Genomic DNA, 19,638 nt, shown 5'->3' on the forward strand with positions numbered 1-19,638 from the left:
ACTCTGACTGACCCAAGGACTTGAGTCCAAGTTGAACTGGCTGCCCATTTTTTTTTTCATTTTCTTTTCTTTTGTTTTATATTGACTTTATGAAAAATTTAATTCCAACAAAAATTGCATTTTTGTGGTAATTTGAAATGATACCAAGTAAAAGTTCATCAGAGTTTATACTGATTTTGTGAAAATATTTGAAGTGTAAAATTTGAAAAAAAAATTTACAAGATATTCACTCCTAAAGATTTTCATAATTGTGTCCTTCTTTTGCTATTTGCTGATTGACATAAAATTCTCACACATGATTGTTTATTCAATGGTGACTTACTGGAGCATGATAGGATGATAGTGAATCAGATCTCCACTTCTCTAGAAAATATTATTCACTTGTACATTGCAAAAAGTTTAAGGTAATCATTTCTCTAAATAGGCTGCAGTACACATTCATTGGTCACTACAACAGCTGGGTTTGAAAAGTTGCCTGTGATTGAGTAGTGGTTGTCAACTCCCCACCACGAAGGGAAGAGACTCAAGAGAGATGGAAAGGCAAGGAGGGATTAGTTATTGGAGATGTTTTTAGCCTGATGCCAGAAGTCAAGAGGGGAGTTTGAAAGATTTTGAAAGTTTCTATTTATAAAAGAGTGTTTGGCAAGTTGAAGAACAGACTGGGCATGATTCCGAGCAGAAATATAAAGTGCACGAGATTCAGATGGAAGACTCAAGTACCTTGTGTGGGGATTCTCTTTATTATGTATAGCACATGAACAGTGGGATACAGTGGATAAGAGGAAATGTATCTTAATTTTTGAGCTGAAGGAAAAAAATCCAATCAAGTTCATGAGAGAGTGTGAAGAGAGAGAATTGACAAAAACAATTATCAAACAGGTCCAGGACAGCACACAGGAGATGGACCAGGAAGTGTAGGAAATGATTAGGTTGAGAAGATTCAGTGAAGGGGGTAAGAGACCAATGAAAGTGAGAATGAGATCACAGGTGGCGGTGGAGGAAATTATGATAAGAAAAGGGAAGTTGGCTAATGATACTGAATCTAAGGATACAGGCAACCCCCGTTTAACGAAGGTTCACACAACGAAATTTCGCTACAACGAAGGTTTCATTTTATTACCATCTGCTCGTTTAAAAAACACCAAACTCGCTTTAACGAAGTTTTATTCTGGTAATTTTTTTCCAAATTTGAAAGCCTCACCATATCACGCAAGCTGACAGGCTTTTGAATACACCAGGAGCTGCTGGTACTAAGGCCTGCCTCAGGAAAAATCCTGTGACACCTATATAATAAAGATCAAGATCAAGATCAAGCCTCTCGTGGACAGTGCTGCCGTTTGACGGAAATTTGTCTGCTAAACAGATAGAAATGTCACCCTACGGAAGTCACGTGACCAGCGGAAATATTTCCGTAATACTCGTACTGTTTTCGCCGCTTTTATGAATGAAACAAGTAATGAATAAAAAATAATGCTATTAAAATTATTAACTTAACTCATACCCTTGTATTACTTGCAAATTTAACGCATTATCTGTCACTGTTAAACAAACAGAGGCTATAACAGTGGGTGAACTGTGATGGCTGTCTACGGAATTCTACTCAGGGGACCCAGACTTCCTTTTGTTTACGCCACGTTCCTGCACCGAGAAGCATTTTGAGGTGTCACACTTACTATCGACACGTATTGCATCTTATATCACGTGAGTGTTACTCTGTGTAACAGCTAATATATTACCGTTATCGTTTCGTATATCTGACAGTACAGATAGTTATGGTTAAGTAACCCTTAAATTTGTTTGTTATTTCTTTTAAAGAAAGCAAACGAAGTGAGGATGCAAGCGTAGCCTTATGTGAAATGTATTTATCATGTATGTCATCCAGTAAGCGTACTTTGATGTAATTGAAAGTATTTTCAAACAGTTATCGGCATGGCTCCACGTCATAGTTTCCAAGAAAACTGGCTGTCAAATGATTTGTTCAAAGCATGGCTGCCGAAAGTTGAAGGTGATATGAAAAGGGCATACTGCAGAACGTGTCACAAATATTTGACAGCAGAAATCACTTGCCTCAAGCATCACTGTAAATCAAGGCAGCATACAAGCTTAGAAGAGAGGCGGCAAACAAGAAATACTGATCAGTGTCCTCAACCAGGCACATCTCAAAATGCCCAACACAACTTCCACGTTCAAGATCATGACTATCATGCACCTTCCCCAGAGACAGGTGGTGTGACAAGTGGTGTTGCTTATGCAACAATACTTTTGTTTGTATTCCTAGCGGAGCATAACTTACCATTCCTTATTTGTGATCACCTCATAGACTTAAACAAACGAATGTTCCCAGATTCAAGTATTGCTGCTGAAATGTCAATGAAAAGAACAAAGTGCACGAATATTGTTAATAAGCTAGGTAAATTCTCCACTGAACGTTTGGCCGAGAAACTTAGGTGGTGTAAATTTAGTATTATTGTTGATGAAATCACAGACTGTAGTGACATTAAATCTTTGGCGATCATGACAAAATATTTTGATGAAGATGAAAGCACCATTAAAATTGCTATGTTGGACATTGTAGATGTTCATAGTGATGCCAACGGTTCAACTGGTCAGGGTTTGTTTAACATAATAAAACACTGCCTCATACATCATAATATCCCCTTAGACAATCTGACTGGTTTCGCATCAGATGGTGCTTCAAATATGATGGGTACCTTCAATAGCGTCACCAGTAGATTGAGAGAAGAATGTACTGGCATTACTATTTTTAGATGTGTCTCCCACAGCATTCATTTGTGTGCTAGCGAAGCAGCTAAAACCTTACCTCGTGCATGCGAAGAATTGCTGAGAAATATATATAATTACTTTGCACATAGCGGCAAGAGAAAATCTGAGTTTCGGGAATTCCAAGACTTCTGTAAATTAAAACCGCATAAAATACTGCATGCTAGTGTAACAAGATGGTTATCATTACATGAGGCTGTGGCAAGGATTTTGGAGCAGTGGAATGCCCTAAAGTTGTATTTTAATAGTAAAGTTTTTGATAATAGGTTGCTGGCTGTCGAAAACATTAAGGGGGCACTAGAGGATCAAGCAATAGTTTGCTATCTCCATTTCTTGAATTACATTTTGCCACATGTAAATAATTTTAACTTAGTTTTCCAGAATAAAGGGCCATCGCTTCACTTGGTTCATGACAAAATATATAGCCTGTATCGGTTTTTGATACATACCTTTTGTCAGGAGCATTTACTTTGTAAGGTTCCCTTATATAATGTCAACCCAGCAAATGGCAGTTTACACAAACCTGTTAACCAAATTTACCTTGGGGCAAAATTACACTCATTGTTTCAGACACCAAAATATGTGAATAATGTAGATATGGTAACTGATATGATTCAAGTTAAGATGTAAGACTTTTCTCATTGTACTATGCCAGGAAATAAAGAAAAGATTTGACCTAAATAATAAGTTATGGATGCTGACACGATGTTTGCATCCTAGACAAGTAATGGATCCCACCACCAGAGCTAATATGCCATCCATGAGCGACTTAATGGATGAATTGCCAAGGATCAGCAACATGTATGATAAGCAGGTTGTTGACAACGAGTGGAGAAATGTTCAGTTTTATAAATTTCCAGACCATGTTAAAGATACAAACAATGATATTTGTCAATTTTATGCTCATCTTATGACACTTAAAGACGCCATGGGAAATTTCCAGTACCGTACCTTTGCTACCTTCGCGCTTAATGTCCTGTCGCTTCCAACCTCTAATGCCGATGTTGAACGACTATTCTCTAAGCTAAATCTCATTAAGCGAAAACAGAGAAATTGTCTTCATCTGAACACTATAAAATCATTAATAGCTTTGAGCGAGATTTCTCATCAGCAAGGTGACTGTAGGACATTTGAGCCTGATTCTGAAATGTTATTGTGTCTTAGGAACTAAATGTAATCATACAAGTGTATGTATGTATGTAATTGGTGTTGGTGGGTGATAAATTTATTTACTGTACATATAGCTTTGTACACAATAATCATGATTTTTTTCTCTGAAAGATTAATGTATTTTGTTGTGATATATATATATATATATATATATATATATATATATATATATATATATATATATATATATATATATGTTACACTGTTTGTGAAATTGCCCATTTCATGAAATGGGCAAACCCAATTATGAAATGAACCTAACCTAACCTAACCTAACCATTTCATGAAATGGCCACTCCATTGCACATTTCATGAATTAGGTTAGGTTAGCTTAGGTTAGGTTACGTTACATTAGGTTAGGTTAGGTTAGGTTAGGTTCATTTCATGAATTGGGTTTGCCCATTTCATGAAATGGGCAATTTCACAAACGGGGTGTAACATATTTATATATATATATATGGTAATTTTCCGATATGGCAAAATTTCCTTTAAAGTTTGATTTACATATAATTGCTTTCTTATTTTTTTTTAAACCTGCATATAATTGCTACTTTATGCTAGCTTTACAGCAAAAGTACTGGAGACACATTGTCATTGACTTAAGAAGCTTTCAGCATCGCATGGATAGATGGTCATATACGGATCACACAATCTCTCTCTCTCTCTCTCTCTACCGAATGTCAAAAATCCAATACGTCTAGAAGCGATAGAAGATAGGATAAAAACAAGGACAAGAGTGTAGTTACAATGTGGGAAGTGTACTGATGAAGGCTTTGCCAGCAAGTTTTTAATGTGATAGCTGACACACCTAAGCATTGTATCAGCGCTGATATCATGGCCTCATCACAAGAGTTAATTAACACTTCTCGCAGTCTTCGTCTTACTTATATCTAACGAGGACGTTGTGTACAGGCTGGGGAACGTATCCTGAAAAAATAAAAATTGTCCTCTGCTAATTACTCATATGCTATAATTAAAAATATATATACTGTTATTGGAAAAACAAGGAAAAAATGAGTGACGACGACAATTATTATCCTTGTCATCTTTTTGGGGCATTAAATTTATTAGATAGTGATGAAGAAAAGGAATACGAAAATGCAAATGTGGATGATGAAAATGAAACAAGTAATGAAGGAAATTATTCACAACTATTGGAAGACGCAAGTAATGCCCCGTGTCCTTACCTTTTATGGGGATTGGGTTTAGGTGACTTTCCTGACGAAGATGAAACGAGTGATATGGAAAGCGACGATGTACTCATCAGTGACTATGAAAGTGATATAAATTATGAAGAAAATGAATCTGAAGAAAATTATATGGAAATGGACGATGTACCCACCAGTGACGATGAAAGTGATATAAATTATGAAGAAAATGATTCTCAAGAAAATGAAGAAAATGACAGTGATAATATTTCCGTGGAAAGCGTGGATGTATCCATATATGACGAAAAAAAAAAAAAATGATGACTATTAATCACACAGTGACACACTACACCACTATCTTCCTCAGCTTTTTTGCTTTAGGATACGAGAGCAGTGATGAAGAAAATTAAGATAAACAAATTATTACTACTAAATGTTAACGAAAACTGTGTCCGGGAACACGTTTGAAGAAAACTTAATCATTCATTCCACACAAATAAAGAGTCTGTTATAAAGCGAGGGAGAGCCATACAGTTTGGTAAGTCCTAAGACCAGAGTGAAAAGACCGATAATAGATTTCCGTATTCATAGTCAAGTTACAGTAGTGTCTGGTTACATGTAGAAGTTTATCCCGTTCTCTTCACTTTTAACCTCGATAGAAAACGGCGGAAATTTGACGTCACTACCAGCTATGGATAAACGGCACCACTGCTCGTGGACAACACGCGCAACACTCACTCCCCAGTCAAAACATAACAGCGTCAGCAGCAACTTGTCTTCCCTAGCTCAACTTACCACCAAAACGCCCTGCAATTGGCCTAGTGTTCGTAAGAAGACCAGGAAGTCTCTTACTCTCCAAGTGAAGCTAGATATTATTCACAGACACGAGGCCAGAAAACTATAGCAGTGCTGGCCACCATCTTGACTCCATATTATACTGTCTCTATTTTCAAGTCAGCAGACTCTATTAAGAAGGCTGGTGAGACCGTATCTTCCTTGCAAGCTAAAAGAACCACCTGAACTCGTGACTCTACAATGGATAAAATGGAAAACCTTGTGGAAATGTGGTACATAAGTTTTGTATGCAGTACAATGATGCGCACTTTGTTTACATTCCACAGGTTATCGGTTAGTGTCTTAACCGTTTCACTCTTCCTCCCTTCACAAAGTTAAGATCATCAACATTATAAAGTTACGTACATAAATACTTTAGTGTACATTATAATGACTTGAATTAAACTACCTAAATGTTTAACTTCATAATTTTTACTTTCATTAAACACTTTACTGTACTATGATGCACTCTCGTTTTGCTTACTCTCAATGAAAGTTCAAATCAGGGGTTAAACTTGTTATAATCGGTTCGCTTAACGAAGTTTCGCTTAACGAAGTGTTTTTTAGGAACGTAACCCTTTTGTTAAACGGGGGCTGTCTGTATATGAATAAAAAGATATATGAAGCTGGAAGAAAGGGAGAAGGAGAAAATGCTAAGAAATTAACCTAAGGAAAAAAAAAAAAAAAGACGGAGATTGAGAAAAAGAATTTCTACTAGAGGATTCTAGAGATGAGACTAAAGAAGTGGTATCTACGGAAGAAGGTGGTGATGGAGGCGGCAGGAAATTAAGAGTGACTTATAATAATATAGATGGGTTTATCCAGCATATTGGAGGTTAGACATTATTTAAAAGAAAAAAAAGACTGGACGTAATGTGCATCATAGAAACAAAAATAAAAGAGGGGATCCATGTTAGCTTTAAAGAAGAAGGATATGATAGCTGGAGAAGAGACAGGAAGGGTATAGGGGGAGGAAGAGTGTCCTGGTACCGCTGGCACTGTCAATATGTCCTGGTGTGGTTGAAGAGAAACACCGGGGCCTTTCCCTGTGTTTATTGTGAGATACAAAGTGTATTGAAGCTTGGAAGACTTGGTAGCGAGTAGCCGTGGAGGATTGAGAAGTAGCCGGTGGCCAGAGTGAGACTTGTAGTCAGTAGCAGCTAGATGAAGCTTGTAGTAAGTGCGATGATGTAGAATTACAGTCTAGACACTGGAGTGTGACTGTAGACAGTAGACTGTAGACTGTAGAACTAGACTGGCTGTGCAGGACAGGAGAACCAGTCAAAGAGAGAAGGCAAGCGGATTGCCAGGCAGAACGTGAGCCTGTCCCCGAAGCTGCATTGGGAACGACTGACTGTGGCGTCCCATGGGGTGGAACAATACCCACGGTCGTAGTACATCATACGGTAGAACATTACATTACTCCGCGTTAACAAAGTAGTGTCTATCATATTGCTCGACCACACTAACGAAGGTGTCCTCACCGAGCACTCTAGTCAATACATAAGCACTTCAAAAAGAACAATAATAATAATAAGATATGTCATACAATGCACTGAGCAAAATAAATATCACATAAGTGTGAAAACAATTAAGAAAATCTAGTTAGTTTGCAATTGAATAGCAATAATATGATATAGTAAGTATAACATGGCTAAATAGGTTAATTTGATGCAATTTCAAAAGTAAGATGCATTATTGATAAAAAATTTATACATTTATGGTAATGACTAGTAAATATAGCATACAAAATTTTGCATAAAGACATATAAATGTTACATGATTATGTATAATCAAATCACTGGAACATAAGGAACAATGTTACATACATACGTGTAAAAATGTGTTACACATGGTGAATAAAATGTATATGTCATATGTATGGTTTCTTACATATAATACATGTGATAATTGTGCAATATTTATAATGTAATTGAGCATAAGTGAAAAGCATGAAAAGATGACAATGTAAACAAAAAAACAAGCAAACAAACACAACTATAAATATCATAAATCACCTACATACCATAAGTTGAGTAGCTAATTCAACTTGGATAGAGCAGATAACAATGCATAACAGTAGAGGTGCTGCTAAAACAAAATGTAATGAATGTGACATTAATATCAAAGTTACTTACATAGGTAGAATAAATATAATTGACCCTAGCAAAAAAAAAATATGTAGGTAGGGAGAATGCAAAAATGTTAGTGTAAATTTTAGTAATAAAAAAGTAAAATGGGATGTAAAAAAAATGTGACTGCAAATGGAACCCCCCGTTAAACACACGATATACCCTAGGGGCCACGCCTGTGTGTTAAGGCCTGAGAAGCATGAATATGTTTTCTGATAAATCAAGCAAATTTACAGTCAAAAGAAAATATTACCTACGTTACATTAATCCCTCCCCATGTGTCATCTGGGGATAGCACATAAGAATATAATATGATATAATGCAATATATACAACATAATATAATATGACATATCATAAGAGATACACTTCACACACCTGTACGTGTCCGCAAATTGTAAGGACATGAAGGTACAACAGGTGAAGAATCAGAAGTGTATGTTGTTGAAGACTGTGTAGTCTGTAAAGGCATGTGTGTAGAAGTAGAAGAAGGTGACAGTGGAACATTACTCTTCTTCAGACAATCAACATGCACTATCTCTGAAATATTAGACTCTGGATCAAGAATTTTAAATTTGTTGCCGTGCATACGTTCAACTATACGGTAAGGACCTCTAAATTTTGGATTTAGCTTTGATTGACGCTCAGGAGTAGATTTATACACAATGTCATTGACTTTAAGAGTTACAGGTGTAGCACTCATGTGTTGACGCTGGATCATTTCAGTACGAGACGCTTGTAAATTATGTCGTACAGATTCATGAATAATTTGAAAAGTTTTCAGCTGATTCTTTGCATAATCATCTAGAGACTAAACAGGTATATGAGGCTGAAGCAATAAATCATAGGGCAAACGTTTCTTTGATCCATAGATGATATAATGTGGTGTTTTTCCTGTGGAAGCATTAATTGATCCATTAATTGAAGCTTGCAACATGTGGAAGCCAATCCTGTCAGGAATCATTAAGTTGACTTACTACATGGCGAAGGACATCTATAATTTTTTTATTAGCACGTTCCACTATACCATTTGAGGATGGATGCTGCACAAAAACAAAAGTTTGTGTTATGTTGTATTGTTTACAAATATTTTGCAAAATTTCCTTTTTTTGAATTCTGTCCCATTATCACTGAGCAAAACAGTTGGTGTAGTATATGGACATAGAAGATGTGTTACTAGAGCATGGGCAACATCATTAGAAGACTTGTTCTGCAAAGGAGCTAACACTACAAAGCGGCTGAAATAATCTACACAGACAAGGACATAAGAGGAACCTTGCCGACTGCATGGTAGCTGCAATAAATCAATAGCGAGTGTCTCAAAAGGACCTGCTGGAGTAGGATACTCTAAAATAGGCGCTGTATTAGTGTTACCTTTGTGCTGTGCACAAGAAACACATTGAGATACATGGGTAGTTATATCTAGACGCATTTTTGGCCAATAATATTTGAGGCGAGCCATAGCAAGAATTTTGTCTCTACCTGGATGACCTGCTTGTGGCGCATCATGAACAAAATGTAAGACTGTAGGGACAAGAGATTCTGGAAGGACAATTTGTTTTACTTCACGGTCGCAGACTTGTACTGTACGCATGAGAATGTCATTATGAATATAAAATTCTTTTAATGCAATAGGTAATTTAGGCAAACTTGTTTCATCACCAGATTCTAGTGCATAAATGACTTTACTCCAAATAGGGTCATTATGTTGAGCTAACATTAAGTCCTGGTGAGAAAAATAATGAACTTGTGTCACTTCGGCAATAGCTACGTTACGAGAAAGAGCATCTGCGACGAGATTAGCATGTCCAGGTAAATATTTTATCTCTGCTTGGAACTGCTCAACTGTTAGGAACCATCTGGATAGTCGACCTGTAAGGTTCTTTCCCGAGAAAAGGTGAGTTACAGCAGAATTATCAGTATATACAGTGACTGGATAGTTGTAAATGATATCACGAAAATGTTTGAGAGCCCACACTACAGCAAGTGCTTCCATGTGAGTTACAGAATAGTGTGACTCTGCTTTGTTAAGAACACGACTAGCAAAAGCAATCACATGTTGACCTTTAACTTGTTGCATCAAGACAGCTCCTATTGCAAAAGATGATGAGTCCGTGCAAATTGTGAACGGTAAGGAGTAAGCTGGAAATGCTAGAACAGGAGGCTGTATTAAACAAGTCTTTAGTTGATCAAAGCTTTGCTGTTGTTCTGAAGTCCATTGAAAAGGTACATCTTTCTTTTTAAGTTTGTTTAAAGGATGAGCAATGGATGCAAAGTTCTTAATAGATGCATGATAATAACTTGCAAGACCTAGAAATGAACTGACTTGTGCTGTAGTTCTAGGCACTGGAAAGTTTTGAATAGTTTTTACTTTATCTGAAGTAGTATGAATTCCTTGACAATCAACAACATGTTCCAAAAATTCAATGCAGGATCTGAAAAATTGACATTTAGGCAAATTGAGCTTAAGGCCTGCTGTTGTGAATTTTTGAAAAACTTGAAATAATTTCTGCAAGTGTGTGTCAGTATCTTTAGAGACCAGAATAAGATCATCCATGTATACAAATAAGCCACTTCCAATGAGACCATGGAGTTTGCTAGTCTTTGGCAAGTTAAAGGTGAATTGCGTAAACCCATTGGACAGTGAAGCCATTCATAGTGACCTGTAGGAGTAGAGAAAGCTGTTACAGGACGACTTTCTTCTGATAATGGAATTTGCCAAAATGCTGATTTAATGTCAAGAGTTGAAAATACTGTATTTCCACTGCCAGTGTTTTGTAAAAGCTCAGAAAGTACTGGTAAAGGATAATGATCTGGTTCCGTGACTGTGTTAACTTTCCTAAAGTCAATGACAACACGGTAAGAGTTGTCTTTTTTCTTTACAAGTAGTAAAGGTGAGTTCCAAGGAGAATAAGAGTCCTGTATAATGCCTTCTTGAAGCATGTTCTGGACTAACTCATCAGCAATCTGTCGCTGAGAATGAGGTAACCTATAAGACTGCACGTACACTGGACGTGTGTCAAGTTTCAGCTCAATGTGGTGCTACACTGAGCATTTGTTTTTTCATGACGTCGTTTTTGAAAACAACGTTGTATTGTGTGTCCAGTTTTATGACAATACTGGCATATAAGAAGGTTAGTTTTCTGCTTTACTGATTCCTTAGGTGTGACACCAGAACTAGAAGTAGCTGCAACGTAGGCTGGACGTTGACTACGCAGTTTAACTGCTTAGTGGAAAAATCCAAAAGACTTTCACCTTTTGTATACTGGAGGGAAGAGGCAATGTAACGTTCCTCTGGACTCAGCAATTGTATGTAATATTGAAATTCCATGATAAGACGAAAAGATTCCTCATCTAGAGTACCATTTTGAAACCAGGAAGAGGCTTTAAGAGAAGAAACAGCTTGGTTAGCTAACTGTGCAGAACGAGCCTGTGCCCTTCTAAAATCTGAGTTTCCAAAATGATTTAACATTGTCTCTGCAGCATCAAAAAACCCATTAAAAATTATCCTTTGGCTGTGATACACCAAAAATTTGCAAAAAGTTTACCTTAAACTGATCATAATCATAGTTGAGAACTTTAGGATTAAATGCTGTAGCAGTCATAAGGTCACTAGCCAATGATCCAGGGACAAGATGAGAACATACAAAACAAATTTTATCAGCTCCTGAATGAATTTGAGAATTACTAAGAACATCCTCACATAGTTGTAAAAATTAAGCAGGAGAATATGTGTAATATCTTCCCCACTGAATTTCTGAATGGAAGAGTCATGTTGTAGAAGTTTAATAGCTGGAGATGCTACAAATGTAAGAGGTAGTGTGACATTTGTAGTGGCTGTAGTCACAGGAGTGAAATTATTAGTAGCAGTAGTAGTAGTAGAAGTTGTAGTAGTAGTCGTTGTTGTTGTAGTAGCAACAGGGTCAGACATTGTGACAATTTGTTGATAATAAGATTTACCACTACATAAAAACATACAGAAAAATTATAAAGTATACGAGACTTACCGTAGGTCAGTTGAAGTATGCTTTGGATTTTAGGAGTCAAATCACCTCTGCCGTAGTGGAGATTTTTACATGAGATAAGCCATCCGCGCACCGGCCAGTCAGACTTCAAAGCCACGAATGCCCACATGATATCAGCTAACATGTAATTAATCATAAATACAAGTAATCCTTCTAAAACAAGTGAACAAGGGTGGGAAGTGGTGGGCATGTAAAAATCTCCACTATGGCAGAGTAGTAGTCCACTGTGTTCCGTATGGCTGGAACCTCGCTGTGTTGCTCCTGAATGCTGCCTTGCCCCAGAAGCTCTGTGTTCTGCCTGAAGTGGACTTCCATGGGAAGAAAGGCTTCTTGTTGGATAACTTTAACTTCAATTTCTCAATTTCCTCAATCGGTTTAGTTGATTGAGAAATATCATCCCCAAACAGAAAATGGGTTATTAGCACTCTCTCAGAGCACAGATGTGTGTATTTGGGATTAATCTCTCTCTTCATTATGCATCGCCTTTCCAAATTGGTCCTGAAATTGGCATGACCCAGAAGCGCCAGTGCACCATTAATCTTACTAACCTCTTGCGCCAGCTGTGAATTACCAGTATTCTGCGCCAGGTTATCCAACTCCAAGAGTGACTTTGTTATGATGGTACCCACAGAAATAATGTTGGCACTTACCTCCATGAGGCGAGAGTCAGCTTTCTTGGCATCTGTTTTCAAGGCTGCCAAGATTTGCGGGTTGCACTCTACAGGTGCCAGGGCAGGACAGTTGTTGGGATGCCTGGTAACTGTATTTTCTGTAATGGCATTATAAATTCACCATAGCAGCAATCTTAGGGTCAATATCTTCAACACTGTCCGTGGGTCCCAGAACTTTGGCAGCCTGCAATAAAACACTACCCCGACGAGGAACCTCTCTAATCTCACTGTCCTCCTCATCAGTGGAGTCCACAAACCCAGAAAAAGTCACAGGCGAAGCAGCTGCCTGCAACCCCGAAGTACTTGCCTGGTAATTTACTTGTTGCGTCTTTGGGTCAGGGGACTTATTAGCTGACAGTTTAGCCACTTCACCTTTCAAATGCATCAGTTCTTTCATGACCATTTGCCAGAAAGGAACATTTTCCTCATGAACTGGGGACGTCTGTGCATGTGTGCGCCTAACTGGTTTGTTTACATCCTGGCGGCGCCACATCCAACTGTCATGCACCCTCTCCAGCCTTGCCTGGGAGTTCTCCGAGCTATCCATTGACCTCACGCTATCCCTTGATGACCCAGTGGCACTCCTGCTGTTACCATGGCAGGGCACCTCAGGTGGCAGGGCTGTGCGGTCTTCCAGCCCCGACATGACTGACACCTGCACTCAACAAGCCAAAAGCCTGTATTAGCCCACAAAAATTTCTAACTTGGCAAATTGGCAGGCCCATCCCATACCAATGCCCTATGGCAGGTCCATCCCATACCATAGATCCAACCTGAGTATATAGGGCAAAGTACCCGTCATGACAAACGCCAATCGAAGGAAACACGGTGGAAAACAATGACCACATCTGAAGAACACGTCTGACCAGCACGGGAATGGTCCAGCAACTGACTGGCCGGTGCGCGGATGGCTTATCTCCTGTAGGAATCCCCACGTGGCAGAAGGTGATTTGACGAAGTAAAATATTATATATATAGTTACCACTCCAAAGAAATTGTGTTGGACCATGTACAGGTGTGCTGTGTGTGTACTTGTATGTAAACAGATGATAACTTGAGTCACAGACAGATTAAATAAGAACTTCTCAACATACAGGTCTGCTAAGCACTCACTCTGTCAAAATGAATAATATTAGTACGAGAGTACTTCACAAGAACATAAAGTGTATCAGAAAAAAATAAAATATAAAATTATACTAAGTACACTTTTACAATAATCAAGAAATATAATAATGATAATTTACACAATAAAATGAATAAAGTGCTGTACTAATTACGTTAATAGAATTGTAAATAAGAATGCAATGAAATAATTATAAAAAGTTGAGAAGTAATATCATTATAGTAAGTGCACACTGAAAGAAATCATGAATATAGGAGTTACCCTTAAAATTTTAATCAAAGAAAATTACAAAGTATACGAGACTTACCGTAGGTCAGTTGAAGTATGCTTTGGATTTTAGGAGTCAAATCACCTCTGCCGTAGTGGAGATTTTTACATGAGATAAGCCATCCGCGCACCGGCTAGTCAGACTTCAAAGCCACGAACGCCCACATGATATCAGCTAACATGTAATTAATCATAAATACAAGTAATCCTTGTAAAACATGTGAACAATGGTGGGAAGTGGTGGGCATGTAAAAATCTCCACTACGGCAGAGGTGATTTGACTCCTAAAATCCAAAGCATACTTCAACTGACCTATGGTAAGTCTCGTATACTTTATAATCTTACTTTGTCAAATCACCTTCTGCCACGTGGAGATTCCTACATGAGGCTTTAAAGCCATGTGGGTGTCGTGCCTAAACAACTGCCTCTCATAAGCATTGTGATATGGGATCAAAATCCACGATCCTGCATTGGAAATTTCATTATACATAAATCCATTATCACATGAAGTTCACTACCCATTACAATTGAACTTCTATACCAAATTTCAAATACATCTGTATTTTAAGAGAGTAACAAAACCACTCTGGCAATTCCAACTTCTGCCACACTACCTTTGTCCCAATAAACTTGCAAAAGTAATTTTTAAGCAATTTTTTCAATATCCAAACATAAGAATACAATTGTAACACAAAAGAGTAACCAACCTACTCCAACACTGCTTCTTGAAAAGAGTCTACTTCTTTAACAATTTGTTTGTTACTTTGCAAAAGTACTTTCTCGTGTCCATCCCGCTTTGGACATAATACAAGCGCTGGGTATTGACATAGCCTTGGCTTTAGATACTGCGGCAGGTCTAACACTACCCGCAGTAAATCTTGATGTATCCACTCCTGACCTATAAAGCATTGTTTTAATTCATCGGGATATGGAATCTTTAGTAACCGGCTTGTGTGGTTTAATGTAACTGATGAGTAACGTATTGTTGAACTGGGAAAACTCCTGTCTTAGTCCCTCAGTCCTTTCCAAATAATGTTTCAATGTTGCACAAACACATAAACGTGAGTCCCTAGAATATGCTTGAAATTTAACAGTCCGTATATTAAATGTAGGCCCTTAAATAAACTGAAATGAAATCTTTATCTATGTTCATATCCTGTGTACACAACAGGTGCAAAGTTTTTACTCTAGCTGCTTGAGTCAATGCCATTAGCATAACCAATTTCAACGATAAATCCTTAAGTGTCAAAATGTGCAAATGATACATAGATATTAACATTGTCAGAACTGGCTGAACATCCCACGTTTTCGTGTATCTAGTTGATGGTGGTCTTAGGCTAAATATGCCATTCATGAACCTGATGACTAATGGATGATTACCCGCTCTGTATCCATTCACAACAATCCCTAGTGACGAGAGGGCACTTCTTGCAGTGTTGACCAACTCATGACCCACATTCCTGTTGAAAGTTTCAGATAGAAAATTTATGATGTTTGAGACAGTGGGATCAAATGGACTAACGTCCCATCTATTACAAGACTGTGTCCATCTCTTAAGGTGTGGTCTATATTGTTTCCCTGTCCCCGGTTTCCACGAGGCCAGGATGATGTCCGCACCTTCCTCAGAAATACCTCTGCTTCACAGGTGCTGCCTGATAGAAGACACGCCATCAGTTGAGTGTGCCTCATAATCGGAAGTTCCTCCCCTGAAGAGAGGTTTACTAGCACCTCTCTCTTTTGCGTGATGAGGCGAGGGTGATCTATCAGCATCCTGACTAGTGTGCCCATCCATGGTTATGATAACCACAGTGGGACCACCATCCACACTCTCGCCTCTTCTGCACTTAACTTCTGCAGACACTTAGTGATCAATGAAAAGGGTGGAAAGATGTATGAAAGCTTAAATCTAGACCAGTTTAAAGTAAATATCCAAATATGTTGCACCTGGATCTGGGTTCCAAGAGCAATAGCAAGGTAGTTGTTTATTGAGCCTTGATACAAACAAGTCAATCACCGGAGTACCAAAAATAACGCATAACTGTTGGAAAATATTAACATTCATGTCCGTCCTTAACTAACCGAGACGCCGAATCCGCCAACGTGTTCGCCTTTCCTGGGATGTGAGAACATGTTATCCAAGCATCATATGTGATGCACCAATCCCAGATATTGGTGGCTATCTCATTACAAATACTAGATTTTATGCCACCCATTTGATTAACATAAGTCATTGCAGTAGTATTGTTACAAAAGACCTTAATGTGTTTTCCTTTGAGAACTGGAGCAAACACTTGCAAAACTAATAGAATGGCCTTAAGCTCCAATGCATTAATGTGCATCAACCTTTCTTCAGCTGACCAACTACCTGCGACAGACTGATGGAGAACATGGCCGCCCCTATCTCTGTTTGAAGCGTCCGTTTAGACGTCAATGTCCATGCCTGTTCTAAAAATTTTCCTATTCTGTCTAGAAATGTATGAATCCACCATTGAAGGTCAGATTTCATACCCTCTGTAATTCTCATGTAAATATCAAAGTTCCCTTGTTTGATTTTCAAAGCTGCAATTTTTACAACTTCCAAATTCCTGTAATGTAACTAACTAGCTTGCTAAGCTCCACTGCTGGAATGGCAGCAACCAGTAGACCAATAACTCTGGCTACTACCCTGATTCTATCTGTACATTTATTTCTAAGTGTCTCACAGGTTTGCATGATTTTCTGAATCCTGTGTTATGGCAATGAAACAGTCATATTATTAGTATCAATAATATTACCCAAGTATACAATGGTCTGAGTGGGCTCCAGCACGGACTTGTCCATGTTAATGCAAAAACCTAGTTTATGAAGTAATTCAATGGTATCATCGACACAAGCCAGACAGTCTGTCCTAGAGTTATTACAAATTAAAGAATCATCAATAAAACTAATAATTACATGGCCTTTTTCTCTCAATGCAGCAAAAACTGGCTTCATCAATTTGGTGAAAATTCTTGGCCCCTCGGAAATACCATTTGGTAGGCACGTGAACTGATAGATGAAGTCTTTCCATTTAAAACATAAATATTTATGTTGTTGTTCTGCCACTTTCACTGTGTAATAAGCGTGTTTGAGATCAACTGAAGCTAGATAGTCACCTGCATTAATAAGCCTAATGGCTTGCTCAAAATTCTCCATCTTAAAATGTTTATATGGAATGCGTTTGTTAAGTTCACTTAGGTTGAGCACCATCCTATAATATAACCTCCATCCTTTTTAGGTCTCAAGAAATTGGGAGAAATAATTTGCTCCTGACTCCTCTTTGTCATAACAATAACCCCTAGCTCTAACAGTTTCAAAATCTCCTTATCAACAATAGCTTGTTCTTCTGTAGTAAATTTATAAGCTAATTCACGCAAAAATAAATGTTCAATATCATTGACATTAATGTCCAGATGGCAGTGTTGTACCATGTCCAGAATAACTGGGTCTTTAGTAATTTCCAACCAGTTATGTACAAAATAGTGCAGTCTACTTGACATAAAAGTGTTGCTAACCTGATTTATCGTCGGGGCCTTTGTTGACCCTTGGCGTTTTTTGGATCCAGGTCCTGTCGTGCCGAGTACTGCCTCTAACTACCCCGGAAACTCCAGTGTTCCGTATGGCTGGAACCTTGCTGTGTGGTTCCTGAATGCTGCCTTGCCCCAGAAGCTGTGTTCTGCCTGAAGTGGACTTCCATGGGAAGAAAGGCTTCTTGTTGGATAACGTAACCTTCAATTTCTCAATTTCCTCAATCGGTTTAGTTGATTGAGAAATATCATCCCCAAACAGAAAATGGGTTATTGGCACTCTCTCAGAGCACAGATATGCGTATTTGGGATTAATCTCTCTCTTCATTATGCATCACCTTGCCAAATTGGTCCTGAAATTGGCATGACCCAGAAGCACTAGTGCACCATTAATCTTACTAACCTCTTGCGCCAGCTGTGAATTACCAGTATTCTGCGCCAGGTTATCTAACTCCAAGAGTGACTTTGTTATGATGGTACCCGCAGAAATAATGTTGGCACTTACCTCCATGAGGCGAGAGTCAGCTTTCTTGGCATCCGTTTTCAAGGCTGCCAAGATTTGCGGGTTGCACTCTACAGGTGCCAGGGCAGGACAGTTGTTGGGACGCCTGGTAACTGTATCTTCTGTAATGGCTTTATAAATTCACCATAGCAGCAACCTTAGGGTCAATATCTTCATCAACATTGTCCATGGGTCCCAGAACTTTGTCAGCCTGCAATAAAACACTACCTCGATGAGGAACCTCTCTAATCTCACTGTCCTCATCAGTGGAGTCCACAAACCCAGAAAAAGTCACAGGCGAAGCAGCTGCCTGCAACCCCGAAGTACTTGCCTGGTAATTTACTTGGTGCGTCTTTGGGTCAGGGGACTTATTAGCTGACAGTTTAGCCACTTCACCTTTCAAATGCACCAGTTCTTTCATGACCATTTGCCAGTAAGGAACATTTTCCTCATGAACTGGGGACGTCTGTGCACGTGTGCGCCTAACTGGTTTGTTTACATCCTGGCGGCGCCACATCTGACTGTCATGCACCCTCTCCAGCCTTGCCTGGGAGTCGTCCGAGCTATCCATTGACCTCACGCTATCCCTTGATGACACAGTGGCACTCCTCCTGCTGTTACCATGGCAGGACACCTCAGGTGGCAGGGCTGTGCGGTCCTCCAGCCCCGACATGACTGACACCTGCACTCAACAAGCCAAAAGCCTGCATTAGCCCACAAAAATTTATAACTTGGCAAATTGGCAGGCCCATCCCATACCATAGATCCAACCTAAGTATATAGGGCAAAGTACCTGTCGTGACAAATGCCAATCGAAGGAAACACGGTGGAAAACAATGACCACGTCTGAAGAACACGTCTGACCAGCACAGGAACGGTCCAGCAACTGACTGGCCGGTGCGCGGATGGCTTGATCATCTCATGTAGGAATCTCCACATGGCAGAAGGTGATTTGACGAAGTAAAACTGCGTGTCTGAGGAAAATCACGTAATAAATAAATAAATAATTGATATATGCACACGTAAATAATCACAGCATATAACACTAACACATCAAAACATGCACAATAGTGTAATAGCACAGACAAAAAAAAAATGTATGTGTACTCACTGAAAAAAAAAAAATGTGTGTACTTGCACAGAAATAAATATTTGGTACCTCAACCACAATAATGAATATGGCGTCTGTCCAGAGCCTGATAATCAGGAAGCTCTTATGTCATAGTCGACCAATCAGACACTGGCATCACTGGGAACCAAACATGGCGCGCTTTTTTACGCAGGAACGCCACTCACTGGTACATAAAAATATTCATAGAAAATTAATCACTGTGGTTATAAAGTTTTACTCACGACAGGTGATACTTATTTAGCAGCAGAGATGTATGGACATCCTCAGCTCCAAGAAAATCCTTGGCAGGGCGGTAGGCTGGGGGAAGCA

General features: G+C 38.7%; 2 protein-coding genes across 2 annotated transcripts in view; both read left to right on the top strand.

The window, feature by feature from the left end:
• Positions 1-19,638, top strand: part of LOC123516403 (4'-phosphopantetheine phosphatase-like) — a 504,510-nt gene that overhangs the window by 63,970 nt on the left and 420,902 nt on the right. The window lies entirely within an intron of this gene.
• LOC123517180 lies at positions 1,241-4,039 on the top strand. Its single transcript, XM_045277179.1, has 2 exons — positions 1,241-1,701; positions 1,922-4,039. Exon 2 carries the CDS (start codon positions 1,930-1,932, stop codon positions 3,409-3,411), a length of 1,482 nt encoding a protein of 493 aa, XP_045133114.1. The 5' UTR covers positions 1,241-1,701; positions 1,922-1,929; the 3' UTR covers positions 3,412-4,039.

Source organism: Portunus trituberculatus, chromosome 41, assembly GCF_017591435.1.
Source record: "Portunus trituberculatus isolate SZX2019 chromosome 41, ASM1759143v1, whole genome shotgun sequence".
NCBI lineage: Eukaryota > Metazoa > Arthropoda > Malacostraca > Decapoda > Portunidae > Portunus > Portunus trituberculatus.

Bases quoted from the DNA above. Each gene is read 5' to 3' on its own strand.
- LOC123517180 (XM_045277179.1), top strand. From the start codon at position 1,930: ATGGCTCCACGTCATAGTTTCCAAGAAAACTGGCTGTCAAATGATTTG.